At 28.5% G+C, this 17,503-nt stretch overlaps 1 protein-coding gene across 1 annotated transcript; it reads right to left on the reverse strand.

Moving 5' to 3' along the window:
* Positions 1-3,487: 3,487 nt before the first annotated feature.
* LOC117179887 (protein phosphatase 1 regulatory subunit 7-like) lies at positions 3,488-13,866 on the reverse strand. Its single transcript, XM_033372076.1, has 5 exons — positions 13,342-13,866; positions 13,139-13,239; positions 12,799-12,995; positions 8,104-8,575; positions 3,488-4,393 (listed from the first exon to the last, which is right to left on the reverse strand). The coding sequence occupies exons 1-5, from the start codon at positions 13,352-13,354 to the stop codon at positions 4,220-4,222; spliced, it is 957 nt and encodes a 318-aa protein (XP_033227967.1). The 5' UTR covers positions 13,355-13,866; the 3' UTR covers positions 3,488-4,219.
* Positions 13,867-17,503: the final 3,637 nt, after the last annotated feature.

The following is a 17,503-nucleotide window of genomic DNA, read 5'->3' on the forward strand; positions in this document are numbered from 1 at the left end:
CGTATGATCTGACGATGTCTTTACGATATCAAAAAGACACCTTAATGACATGGACATAGGATGTCGTAAAGTAGTCGTAAAGGTAATATAAAGATATCGTAAAGACGTCGCCAAGTTTTGTGCCCACTGGAGAGTTTCCACAATTCCCTTGGAAATTAAAAATATAATTACGCAGATTTAATGCCGGCATGCTTAGAGTGAATAAAACAGAAAAGTAAAAGTTGTATATAGTATCTATAAACAAAAGTCTGTTCTAATCCATAGATATTGACATCAAACGTTAATTCAACGACGGACGTTATTTCGACGGCAATTATGAGTAAAAGCTTGGCCCTATCTATTCGATCACAGTAAAAAAGCAATATCTGGTGGCAGTCCACGGCTTGTCCTCACACTGCCTTCAGGACGAGACGTGCGCACGGCCTGGCCTGTGTGGACCCCCCGTTATGACGAAATGCAGCCCCCCCCCCTTGACAACCAGTACACTTATAACCCTCTAGGATTTTCCCTTACTCAGAATATCAGGTTTGTCTACTCAAATCCTGGAAAAAATTCCCTGACAATTCCAGTTTTTTTCCAGGTATCTTGCATTTTTTTAAACACTCAACTCAGGATATATATAAAGTTCCGCGAGTTTATTATAAAGTTTTTTTTTTTAGTTTCTGAGGATTCAATTCACCAATGCATAATTCATTAATTAAAGAATACTAAAAACATAACTCATTTCTTGAATTTGTCTCTGAAATACTAAATAGTTCAATTCCAAATAAAAAAGATACATTTTTAACCGAATAGTTGAATTTTCAACAAAAAAAGGGCAGTGTTCAACCAAAAATGGAATAGTTACATTTTCAGTTAACATAATTAATTTTTCACAACATTAAAAAATAAATTTTTTTAACCAAAGTGATGCCCTTTCAATTAAAATTATGAATCTTTAACTGCAATTGATCAATTTTAAACGAAAAAGATTTTTTTTTAACAAGAGTTTAACTTTCAACCGAGTTGTCTCATTTTCAAACAAAAAGAACAATTTGCAAATAAAATGATGAATATTTAATTGAAAGACATGAATTTTTAAGCAAAAAGATGAATTTTCGAACAAGAAGATTAATTTTTTTTACTAAAAAAGACAAGTTTTCAACAAAAAAACTTGCATTTTCAACGAAATAATTCAATTTTGTACTACAAAAAATTTCAAGCAAATAGTTGAATTTTTAACTAAAAAATATCAATTTTCAACCAAAAAGATGAATTTTCAGTGATGAATATTAATATCTACTAAAAACGACAAACTTTCAATTAAAAAAGATAATTTTTCAAACAAAAATTATATAGTTAAATTTTCAGTTAAAAAGTCATTTTCAACTAAACAGATGAATTTTTAACCAAAGAGATAGAATATTTAACTGGAATCATTAAAAATGAATTTGTTTTTTAATAATTAAAAAAAACACACCATTCTTTAAAGAAATAGTTAAAGTTTCAACTGTAATAAGAATTAAATTCTCAGCAAAAAAAAATTCATTTTGAGACAAGAAAAAAATTTCCAACAAAACAGTTTAATTTTCAACCAAAAAGATGCATTTTCAATCAAAATGATGAACCTTCAACCAAGGAAATTAATTTTTAACAAAACATTTGAAATCTTAACCAAGAAATAAAATTTTCATTCCGAAAAAGATGAATTCTGAATGAAAATTGTAGCAGTTGATATGGCAACCAAAAAATACTATAAATTTAATGTTTAAAAACAGTTTAATACATCAAAATAAGACAGCTTCTCAACATGTATTGAATTTTTAATTGAAAAAGATTTTTCTATGAAGAGAGAGAAAATATTGCAAACAAAAAGGTAACTTTTCAGAAAAATACATACAGTTTCAACGAGATACTTAAATTTTTAACTGAAGATGATTAATTTGTAATCAAAAATTGAATCGTTAAATTTTCAGTTACAAAAATTAATTAATTAATTGATTTCTTTGTTTTAGTCCCTGACTAAAAAAAAAGCCTATGGAATTTCCAGGTTTTTCCAGGTATATAAAACTTCCCTGGCAATTTTAGGTTCGGTGGGGTGAAAAAATAAAACTTTTGAATTTTTTTTATGGCTAGCAAAGAAGTCCTCATGACTATTTCAGATTTTCAAAACGATATCTTCAGTTAGCAGAAACTTTTTAAAATTTGAACTTTTGAAAGCAGTGATTTTTTCGATATATTTAAATTTTGGGTCACCATTTATTTCTTCATCGAATCAGTTTTATTGTACGAATTCATTAATTTTGATATAACAAAAGATTTTCAAACATTTTTATTTTAAAAGGAAATTCTGGCGATGAATGTAGTTACGTAGAATATAATTTTTATCTCAAAATCGAAGTTTCGAAGATTATCAAAAATGTTTAAAAATCGTCCATTTTCATTAATATAGTTTTCAGGGGCCTTTTAAACCCAAAATACATATTAGTTTAGAAGGAAAATTTCTGGATTACTATGAAAGAAAGCAAAGAGCTGCAAAAGCAAAAAAGCGAAAGCAATTAAAGTTATTTCGTCTTTTGCTTCTAAGCCTAAACTTATTTTCATGTCCTAAAAGACCCCTGAAATAATAATAATAATAAAAATGGATTCTTTAACATTTTTTATTATCTTCGAAACTTCGATTTTGAAATAAAAATGATATTCTACGTAACTACATTCTTCATCAGAATTTTCTTTTACGACAAAAATGTTTGAAAATTTTTTTTGCATCAAAATAAATGAATTCGTACAGTAAAAATTGTTTCAATGAAGAAACGGTGACCCAAAATTAAAATATATAAAAAAACCACTGTTTTCAAAGTTTCAAACTTAAAAAAAAACATAATTAAAATTGAAGAATTTGGTTTTTTCAGTCCACCCTAGCTCTTAAAGGGCATACTGGGTGTAAAACACCCAGCGACTTATTTGCGCTTTAACAAAACGTACCAAATTCAAGAAAATGGAACATATGGCACCAGATTAACGAATGACATGAAAACCTATTTTTCTATGTCATTTTCACATCATTTTAATTTTTAAAATATCAACAACTTAAACAGTTATGAAGTCATTTAAAAATTTTTTTAACTACTTTAAATTTCAAAAACTGTTATGAAACCTTTTTCTCCTTTAACTAGATAGATTAAACATCATTAATTGATTTTCTTGTAAAAAACTATCCACTACCGTCAGCACAGGACACGTTTGAATATCCTTGGGCACTTAACACCCAGCATGATTTTTATGTAATTTTATGGAAGTGTGCTCTTTAAGGGCTAGTATACAGCATGAATATTAATTAATAAAAAATTAATTAAAAAAAAAGATTTTTCAACATAATATCTAAATACAGTAATATAAATCTATTTTTACAGATGAAGAATTATTATTTTTGAATTTTATAATCCAATTTTAACCAAAAATTACCCACACTCGCGAAAAAGCTCTTCGAAATTTCCAGGTTTTTTCAGGCAAATGAAAATTCCCTGACAATTCCAGGTTAGACACTAAGGTGGGCCGAAAAAATAAAATGTTTTAATTTTGTTTATGACTAGCAAAAATCTTTTTCTACATATGAAAATAAGTTCCCATGATTATTTCAGATTTTTAAAACTATATCTTCACTTAGCAGAAACTTTTTAAAGTTTGGAACTTTGAAAGCAGTGATTTTTCCGGTATCGAAATTTCGGTACCAAAAATACTAGAGGGATGTGCTGTTAATGTGGGATTGCCTAAAATGAGGACGAATCGTGGATCGTCAATTCCAGGACAATGGCTCATCTCTTTTTTGGTAGAAAATATTATATTGAAAACATAAAATATAAATTAATGGTTATTATTACTATGGAGACAATTTGTCATCAAGGGTATTTGTCATCTCGTCCTGAAACAGATATGAGGACGAGTCGTGGATCGCCTGAATATAAATTCATTGTTGGTCTTGCGATGGATACACTGAACATCGAAATAACATTTTAATTCCTTTCTGTTTTTATTCTAATAGGGAACTGTTCTTAATGTAAGAACATCGGCTTCAAGGTTAAAAGTAGCTTAGTCTCATAGTCTGCTCTGCATTATTTTGGTTCATTTTTTATCGTGCATTAAATAATTACTTGGTTCGATTAGCGTAAGGAGGATCTCTCTGTAAAATGGCACTTGCTACTTTATAATTTCAGCCCTCCTGCGCATCTTTACTGTCACTTCATCTACATAAGGTGGCATCCAGTTGCACCAACCAAGGTAAAATCAATTTCATTTTTCGTCTGTAATTCGCATCCTTCGTGATCGGATTGTGCTCCAAATACACGGTCTGCAGTTTTTTATTCATTGCTAAATTCTCAATCGTTGGCCAATCTTCGATTAGGTTATTATTTATCTGCAACATTGAAAATATTTGTAACCCTTAAATTGCATAGATGGTCAAAATCACGGTAAAGTGCATCGTGGGTCTTCAACACCCCAGCGTATTTATTCATGTATTGTTTAACCTCTATTGAATATTTTGTCACAATAAAATTATCCGATATAGTTTAAGGTTTCTGTTATAAGGTAGAGTTGATTTTATAGCCACTTATTTATTTTAAATTTATTTAAAAAATGATTGAAAAAAGTGAAAATATGGGGCTTTTACTTAAAAATTCATAACTCACGCAATTTTAATTATTTTAACCTGGAAATTTATGACTATACTTTTGATAATAGTGTACTTTCATACAAAAAATTGCAACATGGGTGCTTTCAAAAAAGATGTTTATTTGTACCGCACGATTTTTTTATCTACACTTTCAGCAGCTTCTTGGGGTGTCCGACACCCACAATGCACTTTAAGGGTTAAGGGTGTCGTCCCAAAAACTACGGTTGGTTTGTACCGCACGATTTTTTATCTACACTTTCAGTGACTTCTTGGGGTGTCCGACATCCACAATGCACTTTAAGTGTTACGGGGTCGTCCCAAAAACTACGGTTGGTAACAGGATAGGAGGAAAGTATGTGCAACTAATAAGAAAGTCTTTTTTTTCTTTTTTTTTAAACTCTTTTCCCTCCTATTTTAAAGAAACTTTCTCGTTTTCGCTTAAATGCGAACTGAATTGAAATAACCCTAGAAGAAAATCCGACTATTTTTCGTTAAAAGTTAATTTTTTGTTTTTGAAATGTTTGCTATTATATTTTTGTTTCGCAATAGGGTCAGATAGGGCCCTTGAATAATATTACAACAACTGCACTTTTCGATAACAAACTATCTACTCTTTACTTTTGTGAGAGACAATGTAGTTTAGAGACTTTATTTCGAAAGAAAATTACAAATAAATTAATAATATTTTAAATATTACAATGTTATTCAGTTGTTGAAATCGCTTTTACCAATTACAGAAGAAAAGCGAAGATAGATTTGATGGGGTTATTGGATATTAATTGGTTGAAAATATAACCTAATTGTGAAAGTCATATTTTTGGTCAAAAATTGAACTACTTTATTGAAAGTTGGACAAATTGGTGAAAAATGCAATTTTTTGTTGGAGGCTCATTTTTCTGGTTGAAAAATTAACTATTCCATTTTTTATTAAAAATTTATTTTCTTTAGTTAAAAACTCAATTAGTTTGTTGAAAAATCATGCATTTTATTGAAAGTTTGTTGTTTTTTTTTTGTGTTTAAAAAATTGATATTGGGCAAAAAATGATTTCATTGTTTGAAAATTCAACAGGTTTGGTTGAAACTTGAACTAATTTTAAAAATTCATTTTTTTTGTTGAAGTTGAAAATATAACTACTTTGTTGATATTTTTTTTCATTTTTAGTTAAAAATTTATTTTCTTTAGTTAAAAATTCAATTACATGGTTGAAAATTCACGTTTTTTTATTGAAATTAAAAAAGAAAAATTTATATGGAGTAAAAATTCATTTTATTGTTTGAAAATTCAGCAACTTCGTTAAAATTGGAAACATTAGTTAAAATGCATTTTTTGGTTGGAGGCTCATTTTTCTGGTTGAAAAATTGACTATTCCATTCTTTATTAAACATTTATTTTCTTTAGTTAAAAACTCAGTTACTTTGTTCAAAAATCATGAATTTTATTGAAAGTTTATTGTTTTTTTTCTGTTCAAAAAATTGACATTGGGTAAAAAATTATTTCATTGTTTGAAAATTCAACAGGTTTGGTTGAAAGTTGAACAAATTTGTTAAAAATTAATTTTTTTGGGTTGAAGGCTCGTTTCTCTGGTTAAAAATTTTTCTATTGCACTTTTTGAAAAAATGTATCTTCTTTAGTTAAAAACTCAATTACTTTCTAGAAAAATCATGCATTTTATTGAACATTTGTTGTTTATTATTATTTTTTTTTAATTGATCTTGGGTACAAAATTATTTTATTGACTGAAAATTCAAGAGGTTTCAACTTCGTTGAAAATTCATGTTCTTCATTGAAAATTTGTTTTTTCTTTGTACAAAATTTATCTTAGTTAAAAAATCATTTAATTAGTTGAGAATTCAATAGCTTGGTGCAAAGTTGAACTAATTTGTTAAAAATTAATTTTTTGGTTGAATTTGGAAATGTAACTAGTTTGTCGAGTTTTTTTTCCATTTTAAGTTGAAAATTAACTTTTTAAATGAAAATATAACTATTCTATTTTTTGTTGAAAAACATGTTAAAAATTTATCTTTTTCAATAAAAAATTATCTTATGGGTAGAAAATTTTAAAGTTTTTTTTTAAAGTTGAGCTAATTTGTTAAAAATTCATTTTTTTGTTTGTTGTTTTTATGTTAAAGATTCATTGTTTTGGTTGAATATTTATTTCTCTGGTTGAAAATTCAGTTATCTGGTTCAAAATTTAACTATTTTATTTAACATTCGTTTTATATTTGTTAAAAATGAAGATGAAAATTAACCCTTTTTAGATAAAAATTCAACTCCTTGGTTGAAATCTCCTGGATTTTGTAAAAACAATCTTCTTTTTTGGTAGACAAGTCATCTTTTTGGTTACAAAATCATCTTTCGTCTTTCTGGCTACAAAATTCAACAATTTGATTGAAAATTCATCTTTTTTGTAAATAATTCGTCTTTTGGCTTGAAAATTAAACAGTTCTGTTGAAGAATTTATGTATTTTGTTGCAAATTTGCCTTTTTTCATAGAATATTAATTTTTTGGTGAAATTCATCTTTTTCGTTGAAAATTCTTCTTGATAAGAAAATTCATATTTCTGGTCGAGAATTCAACTAATTGATTCAAGATTAAACTATTTTTACAGAAACCTAACTATTTGAAAGAAAATTAACTTTTTTCTAATCATATTTTTAGTTTGAAAATTTAACCGTTTTGTAAATAATTCATCTTTTTGTATTTAAAATTCAACACTTTATTTAAAAAATTAATCTTTTTAGAAGAGAATTGAATTGTTAGGCCGAAAATAATTATTTTTTGGTTGAAAATTAAACTACTTGGTTAAAAGTTTAACTAATTTGTTAAAAAATAATTATTTTACTTCATTGATTGAAAACTTAAATGATTTGTTGCAAAATAGTTTGTTTTTTTCAAAATTAATTGTTTTATTTGAAAATTTAACTGTTCCATTTTTTATTAAAATTTTACCCTTTATAAGTTGAAAATTCAACTATTTGGTAGAGAGTTCATTCATATTGTTGATAATTCTTTTTTTTGTAGAAAATTAATTATGTTTGTTAAAAATTCAACAGACTTTTTGAATATTCATTGATTCGGCTTTTTGTTTGAAAATTGAACTATTTCGTTAAAAATTAGTTTCTTTTGCTCGAAATTTAAACTATTTTACTGTTAATATAACTGTTTGTTTAAAAAAGAGTTCTTTCTTGTTCAAAACTCAATTATTTTCTTGAAAATGTAATATATACCGTGATAATTTTAAAGAATTTAAAACGATTCATATTAAATTTAATATTGTATCTACATTAATTTTTTTCAACAGAATTTGTTCCCCTATTTTCGTAAAAAAAATTAAACCATTTTTTCCTGTTTTGCGAGCATCTGGGTAACTAAACTTACTAGAAACGCCAAAGAACCTCAAAAATAGAGAAAAATTGGTAACATAGTGACCTCTAGGTAAATAATCCTTACCCAGAATTCTTCTAAATCCACAAGATGACTGATATTTTCAATTTTCTTGATCTTGTTTTGGGCCAAGTCTAGCGTCGTGATTGCAGAACAATTGTCTAATTCTTCGATGACTGTTATTCCGTTCTCAGATAAATAAAGCTGATCTAATTTTTTCAGTTCGCTCAAATTCTCCATTTGAGTAATTCGATTGCTCTGCAAGCTTAGCAACTGGAGATTGCGAAGTGACTCTAGATTTTGAATCTTGCTAATTTTGTTTTTCCCCAAGTACAAATTCACAAGATTTTCCAAACATTCCAAGTTTTCTATCTCGCGCAATTTGTTGTCTCCCAATTCAAGCGTAGTTAAACCTTTCAGATGGGAGATGTTTTCAATTTGAGATATTTTATTTGAAGATAAAAACAGCTTCTCTAGACTCTTTAAATTATCGAGTCCTTGGATTTTTTTAATACGATTGAAAGACAAATCGAGGACCCTGGAAATAAAGATTTGATTAAACTTGGGCTTTTAAACAAGATCAGTTGAAATCACGAAGTAATAGGAAAGCGAATGGAAACGCTAGGATTTATCGGATGACCTAATATTATTCTGGATTCACGCGAGTTTTCAACAAAAAGGATAACTATTTAATCAAATTGTTGAATTTTCAACAACGTAGATGAAATTTAAACCTAATAGTTGAATTTTCAACAGAACAGTTGACTTTTCAAGCAAAATTGATACTTTTTTAAAAAATCGTTTAATTTCCAAGAAAGTATATTAATTTTCAAGCAAGATGACTACTTTTCTACAGAAAAATAAACTTTTTCAACTAAATATTTAAATTTTCTACCAAAAATTTGACAGTTAATTTTTCTAACAAAAAACATAAATTTTCAAGCTAATAGTTGAATTTTCAACTAAAAAAGATACATTTTTCACAAAAACGGAACAGTTAAACATTTAGTTGAGAAATTTTATTTCAAATTTTCAGTTAAAAAATCAATTTTCAGCCAAATAACAATGATTTAAAAAAAAAACAGTTATATTTTCAATCAGAACTTAATTTTCAACTAAAGTGAAGAATGTTCATAAAAAAAAATAACTTTTTCACCAAGTGTTGAATTTTCTGAAATTTGTTGAAATTTAAACCTAATAGTTGAATATTCAACTAAAAACGATACATTTTCTACGAGAAATGGAACAGTTAAATATTAAATTGAGAAATTGTATTTCAAATTTTCAGTTAAAAAAACAATTTTCAACCAAATAACAATTATTTTCAACAAAACAGTTCAATTTTTAGAGATGAATTTTTAACTAAAATAAAAAATATTCATACAAAAAATGACTTTTTGAACAAATTGTTGCATTTTCTATTAAGTAGAAAAGTATTTAACACCCAAAAAGACGAACTTTCAACCAAATATTTAAATTTTATACCGAAAATTGGACAGTTCAATTTTAAAAAAAAGTTTATTTCAACGAAGTATTTTAATTTTAAACCAAGGAAATTAATTTTCTATCCGAAAAGACCATTTTTCTACCAAAATACATAAATTTTAAAGCTAATAGTTGAATTTTCAACTGAAAAATATAAATTTTTCACAATAATGGAACATTTAAATATTTAGTTGAGAAATTTTACTTCAAATTTTCAGTAAAAAGATCAATTTTCAACCAAATAACAATGATTTTCAACAAAACGATGATTAATTTTCTACAGACAAATAAGATTTTCTAAACAAATAATTAAATATTCAACTAAAAAAGATCAATTTCCAACTAAAAAATGGTTAAATTTTCCATCACCGAGAGAGTAAAAACTTAAATTTTAATAAATTAGTTCAACTTTTAACTAAGTAGTTGAATTTTTAACCAAATAATTGAATTTTCTGCTGAAAAAGATAAATTTACAATAATAAATGAAATAGTTACAATTCGATTAAAAAAATAATTAACTTTCACAAAAAAAACCTAATTTTCAACCACTTGGTTAAATTTTTCACCAAATTTGATCAGTTTTCAACCAAAAATATGAATTTTCAAGCATGAAGATTGATTTCCTACCAAAATACATGAGATTTCTACGAAATACATAAATATAAAAATAAAAAAATTAATTTTCAACCAAAAATGAAAAAATGGAATTTCCGCCATAGACCTTGCTGTCGTTGTCTAGAGTTCGAATCTTTCTACTGTTCTCAAAAATTCGGTTCGTGATCAATTCTAAGAATTTATTTTTCAAACAAAAACACTAATTTTCAACAAAATAGTTAAAATTTTCACTGAAATTATGCAATACCACTAAAAAAAATAATTTTTGACAAATTAGTTCAATCTTCTACCAAGGTGTTGAATTTTTTCCCATGATGATTAATTTTCTACCCAAAAAGGCAAATATTTGACAAAATATCTGCATGAAATTTGAAGTAAAATAGTTAAATTTTGAACTGAAAAAGATAACTTTACAATGATAAGTAGAATAGTTAAATTTTTTAAGTTAACAAAATCAATTTTCACACAAAACAACTATTTTTAACAATATAGTTAAATTTTTTACAAAAAAAGTTCATTTTTGAACCAGAAACATAAATTTTCAACCAAAGAAAAAGATATATGAAAAAAATCAATTTTTCAACCTAACAGATTAATTTTTAATTAAAATGATGCAATACCAGTGAAAAAATTAGTTTTTAAAAATTGGTTCAATCTTCTACAGGAGTTGAATTATCACTCATGATGATAAATTTTCTACCCAAAAAGGCAAATATTTAACAAAATAGGTACATGAATTTTCAACTAAAAAGGGTAGTTTTACAATAATAAGTACATTAGTTAAATTTTTCAGTTAACAAAATTAATTTTCACAAAAGAGATATAATTTTCAAAAAATAGTGGAGTTTTTCATCAAAATAGTTCATTTTTGAACCAGAAAGGTGAATTTCCAACGAAAAATTGAATAATTTAATTTTCAATTGCAAAAATTAATTTTTAACCAAAGAAAAAGATGAATTTAAAAAAATCCATTTTTCAACCAGAGATGAATTTTTAACTAAAAGGATGCAATACCAGTCAAAAAATTAATTTAAAAAAATCAAATCTATCAGTTTTCAAAATTAATTTTCACAAAAGAAATATAATTTTCAACAAAACAGTGGAATTTTTCACCAAAATAGTTCATTTTTTAACCAGAAAGGTGAATTTTCAACGAAAAATTGAATAATTTAATTTTCATTTGCAAAAATTAATTTTTAACCAAAGAAAAAGATGAATTAAAAAAAATCAATTTTTCAACCAGAGATGAGTTTTTAACTAAAAGGATGCAATACCAGTTAAAAATTAATTTAAAAAAATCAAATCTTTCAGTTTACAAAATTAATTTTCACAAAAGAAATATAATTTTCAACAAAATAGTTTAATATTTCACCAAAATAGTTTATTTTTCAACCAGAAAGATTAATTTACAACAAGAAATTTAATAGTTAAAATTTCAACTTACAAATTAATGTTGAAAAAAAAATGAACGGACAAATTAATTAATTTTTAATTTTGAAAACAAAATAGAACAGTTAAATCTTCAACTAAAAAAATTAATTAAAAAAAAACTACAAATGTTTAACGAAATATTTCAAAACTTCTTGGGTTGCCTATGTTAATTACTCCGAATTACAAGTTAATTACTTCAGGTTGGCTGTTTTAACTGAAGACAAAAATTCCCGGTCATTTCCCGGTTCGCAAACATTTTTCACGGCCAATGAAATTTAAAAAATCAAACTATATATTCTAAACATTTTTCCATATAAAGTAATAAACAATAAAAAACAAATTAAAGCATTCAAAGTGGAACCCTTGAATTCCAAATTTTTAAAATTGAATTTTAAAGTTATCGATTAAAAAATTGTGTATTTCAATGCAATAGTCAATAGTCTAAATTAAAGAATCCAGCAATGAACTTTCAAAATGTTCAAAATCATATTATTTTAAGTAACTTACAGCCGAATTTAAAACAAAATGTCTATTTTTGCAGATTTCCAACAAAAAATTTTGAATTTTTTAAACATTTTTAATAGCTGAAAAAATTAATCAATTTATTTATTAAATTTAATATAAAAAATAATATAAAGGAGTACCTGAAACTCTGAATTAAAATATTATTGATAAATCATGAAAATTTGTATTTAAAAATAAAATAAGCGGAATAAATGATATAATAATTTAAATTCTTATCAAGACTTTCGGAATGAAACAGTTACAATCTGGAAATTCTCAAATTTAAAACGGATCTAGAATTGTTTGGTCAAAAAACTTAAAAACTTCTAATTTTCCATTGTTTTAACCTTTAAAACTGCATTTTTAAATTCTTTAAATTAAAGTATATCTTTAAAGAATAAAAATGGAAAGTTTTTTAAGTGAAAGAATTTCGAATTAGGCATTTTAAACAAAATGATGTAATAATTTATAAAAATCACAATTTAGGAAATTATTTAAAACCGGTTGAAATCAAAGTTGGACATAACTTTTATTCTACATTTTTTGTAAAATTCCCGGTAAAAAATAAATTCTCTGTCATTTCCTGGTCCCATAAAATTTCCGGATACACTGGATTTCTAATGGATAATTATCGGTTAAAAAGTTGTCACACTTTTCCACCGAAAATGTATTAGCGTTTTTACTATTACTTCGTGGTTATAATAAAAAAATCAATGTCTTTCTTACTGCAAATTAACTAGGGCGTCTAAATTTTCTATGACGGTAAGTTGATTGTCACGTAATTCCAATTCTCGTAGAGTAACAAGAGTATTTAGATTTTCTATCTTCTTTATCAGATTCCACGTGAAACATAATTTTTTTATTTGAGTCAGTGGCTCCAAATTCTCCAACTTTGTCACTCGCGAGTGATTAAAGTCTAACTCCTGAAATTTTAAGGATGTCATTATTTTAAATTCGACATTTTGAAGCAAGTATGGGAAATGATTTGTTTTAACAAAAGAGATAAGCAAGCGTAAATAAATGGCCAATAAGAAAAAAACGACAGTTGCAACAAAAAAACACAAACTTCGCTTTCTGGATCTATGATGACAATTTTTTCAGAATCTTCTGTTGTCTCATTTTCATTTTCTGTTTCCATTTCCGTGGTTATTTCATTTTTACTGTCTTCTGCAAAACGTAAAAACAATAACCTCAAAATTCTACGATGTCAATAAGATACAGTTACTTTTCACGCTTTTCACACTAGTTTTATGTAGTTTTTCCACTTACCGTTGCTTGCCATTTTTCAGATTTACACTTAGGCAAAAGTGTCGAGAAAGAAGTTGTAACAATCCTTAATTAATTTGTTTTTTTCGATGAATTAAATAGTTCAAAGTCAAACAGAAGGCAAGCACAATGTCACATAGACAATTTTTCGAACGAAGAATGTACTCTAGTTTGGAGTTAGTATTTGAATTGGTCGGCTGGGTCGACCCATGGACCAATCAGAACATGGACAGCGTGACAGGCACGTCACGGAAGCGGGATAAACCAAATTGGGAAAGGGGGACGGAGAACTGCTGCCAAAAAATGGCGGCAATGTATGTGCAGTCGTATGTCAACAAATGTCGAATGCAAACGATGCATTATAAATTCCGGTAGAAAAACGGTGCAAAATGCCCGGAACTGTCTGCTTTGTATGTAAATCAAAGAAAAAAAGAAAAAGCGACGCCATTAGAGAAGTCGAGGAGTATATTGGACTTTACCGGTGAGCCCGGTAAGTATAAAACTTCCAAATCGTCTTTTGTTGAGATACGCCTGCCCATGCATTGCCGCCATGTTGCATCGTGATCCTATCACGATTGTCCTTTCTTTCTTTTTCTTTCTACCCACTCTCCACTAAGCCAGGGAGGGGGAACAATTAGCCTAGGTCCGGAGAGAATTTACTCCAAGCTAATAAAGCGTGACCTATTTGGCCATGGCTACGTAGAGTAATAGTTTTAGGACTTGTAGTGTATCGTCAAGATATAATATTGTGTCATGGTGTAACGTTTTTGGTTAGGAAAACGAATTGGATTGGAAAAAAGAGAGGTTATCGTACGCGAGGTAGGTGGAAGTACAATAGAGATGGCGTTGTCGATCAAGATAAAAGGCGCGAATTGTGATTTAAATTTGAAAATAACAGGAATGTGAAACTGAACGGAACGAAAAATGGCGAATAGAGCTCCTGTTTGTATGATTATATAAAAAGGTTAAATAAGTAGGTTATTGTTTTTAAAGAATTGTAAGATAGGAAGAAAAGCTTTTTTTTTAGGATTGTAGAGGAAAGGTACTATACTGAACGGTGGTAAAAACCCGTTTTTAATCAAAGATGACTGGAGTTGTTTTCTGGAATCTGAGTGACCAGGGCAGGCCCATAGCACGTGATTGATATCCTCGTCAGAGAAACCGCACAAAGCGCACCCCCCATCATCGATAAAATTTTTTCTAGCTAGACTAGCAGCTAGGTTGTAGTGATTGTCCCGTAACCTTGAAATAATTACTATTGATTTCCTATCGAGTTTATATTTGTGAAACCATGTTTTGTTAAATTTCGATGTGGTGTAGGGGAAGGATTACTGACCAAATATATCAGTTCGTGTCTAGGTTATCTATCAATCAAATTTGTCATAAGCCAACAAAGTAGCTAGAAATAAATCCTAAGAAAAATATTAATTCCACGATTAATTCAAAATAGGCCTCCGTGAAAAGGTCCCCTCAGGGTACTTTTTTACGGAGGTCGAATTTGTATAAACTGATGAATTAATTTGAAACATCGAGTTCTTATCTAGGTTCTCAACCAATCAAATTTTCCATAAACCAAAAATGTAGCTAGAAATGAACCTTATAGAAAATATTAATTCAACGATTAATTCCATGGACATAGGAAACACGGGACTAGGCATGCCATCCTAACTTGGTCGAGCGGCGTTGAATTCACGAGAGATGGGAGAATTCCATGAGTGGGAAGAGCCGCCATCTTACGATGTGCCATTTGATTATGCGCACGAGCATTTTTTCCGACAAACTGTGCATGAAAATATAAACATGTGGGCGCTGCCATGTTCGTCGCGGGACATCAAAAGGTGGCGGACCTCCCCCCTCATTGAATCACCCCCGCAATGGCATGTCCAGTGACTTGTTTCCTATGTCCATGATTAATTCAAAACAGGGCTCCGTAAAAAGGTACCCTAAGAGTGAAATAGAAAAATATTCCGATCGTTCTCCATCTCTTTCACTCTTGTATACTTTCTGTAGACAGGCAACCTACCTGCAAAGTATGAAACTTGCTTAGAGTACTTTTCACAGAGACCCGTTTTCAATTAATCGTTGAATTAATTTGACAGATCGACTTTGTGTCTAGGTTATCAACAATCAAATTTGCCATAAGCCAACAAAGTAGCTAGAAATAAATCCTAAGAAAAATATTAATTCCACGATTGATTTAAAACAGGCCTCCGTGAAAAGGTATCATCACTCGCAGCATGACATGGGGCAAAGATATTACTTTGCATGGGGTTTAAAGCAAGAGTCAGAGGATAATGCAAGTGCGAGGCGAGGACTATGGGCACCATTTTACGGAGGCCTGTTTTTAATTAATCGTTGAATTAATTTGACATATCAAGTTCGTATCTAGGTTCTCAGCCAATCAAATTTGCCATAAACCAACAAAGTAGCTAGAAATGAATTTTATGAATAATATTAATTTCATGATTAATTTTATCAAATTAGTATACTTTTCTCGTTTTAATACTTGATCACGTTCCTGTCGATAACAAACGCATTAGCATAATTTCAATTTTAATCGTGAATGAAAATTGACTCCAATCAAATATAATGTTAAGTGATCAAAATTGAATTTTTCTATATCTGCTTTAATCGGTTAGCCCTTTGTGAAAATAAGAATTGTATTTTAATTACAATTATAAGCCTTTCAAATTTTCAATTTGGCTTAAGGTAACGATAACAAGTGATTTGAAATCGAGATCTATAAAAAGGTACTCTTAGATGCATGGAAATCCTCACTTTCGAGATAGGCGTTTCAAAAGGATTGTTCCGATCGTACTTTAGCTCTTTAACTCTTGTGGACTTTCTGCCGTCAGGCAAGGTGTAATTAAAATGTATAAGAGAGTCATAATAACTTGTTAAAAATGAGGTAAAACTGTACAATTTGTAAAACAATTTGAGCGCTAGAAGACATATCTTAATTGCTTGTTTCAAGTTGGCACCCCAAAATTACAATATTAATTACTTTTAAATTTGTACCGCCAAATGGCAAAAGTTGACCTACGAACATCTGCAAAAGACTGACAAGCGATTACAAAAAAAAATTGTATATTCCAAATTCAGAGTGGTATCTTCATAGGCTTGCTTCATTATCTGCTGTGGCAGACAGCAATGATATTATTAGCCTAGATGTTGCACCACACTGGTGAGCCTATAATAAATTCCAAGAATTAAAAAAATGTCATTAGTTAAAAAGAGATGAAGATATTTCTGTCTCTTTTTAACCCATGGAATTTTTTAGTTCTTGGAACTTATAAGTGGTCCGCCAGTGAGGTGCCACATCTAGGTTTACTATATCTTTGGCAGGTAAGCTAGGTATAAATAGGCCTTAATTCGCCCATTGAGAAAATGTATCAGAAGACCATAAACTACGTTGATGTAGTTCATTTAATTAGGAACTTTGAGACAAATTATTTTGAACGAAATTTAACCTGGAACCTTTTTTTGACATATTTTCTTTGTAGTCTTCAAATTTGTTGGACCTAAGAACTTTTTTTATTTTAAAATATCTGCGAAATGTAAAAAAGCGTACATAAACGTAGTTTACATAAACATAGTTTATGGTCTTCTGCAAAGATATTATTTTGTCTTCTGATACATTTTTCAAAGTTTCAGCCTGAGATTTTATTGACAAAAAAATTTCTTAATTTCAAAGAAAATTCAGTAAACTATAAGGGTACCTTTTCACGGAGGTCGAATTTGAATAAAATGATTAATTAATTTGACACATCGAGTTCGTAGCTAGGTTCTCAACGAATCAAATCAGCCATAAACCAACAAAGCAGCTAGAAATGAATTCTATGAAAAATATTAATTCCACGATGAATTCAAAACAGGGCTCTGTGAAAAGACACCTTGAAAGTGAGATCGGTAATATAAGTATACCTAAAATGGACCTAATTATGTATTTCTAGATATCCTCTATTGAGACGAGCCGATCACGACAGCCGAAAATACGGCTGTTAAGGGCATGCTCTTAGTGACCACGTGACTAAACTAGTCCCCGGTTATGAGCATTTTTTTTGTGTTCACTGTGTCCACACGGATTGAGATATCGTGTTTAAAATTTGACAGATTAAATAAAAAGCACTGAAGAACGTTTGTATACATCAATATGTTTATAGTT

This window comes from Belonocnema kinseyi, chromosome 9 (genome assembly GCF_010883055.1).
Source record: "Belonocnema kinseyi isolate 2016_QV_RU_SX_M_011 chromosome 9, B_treatae_v1, whole genome shotgun sequence".
NCBI lineage: Eukaryota > Metazoa > Arthropoda > Insecta > Hymenoptera > Cynipidae > Belonocnema > Belonocnema kinseyi.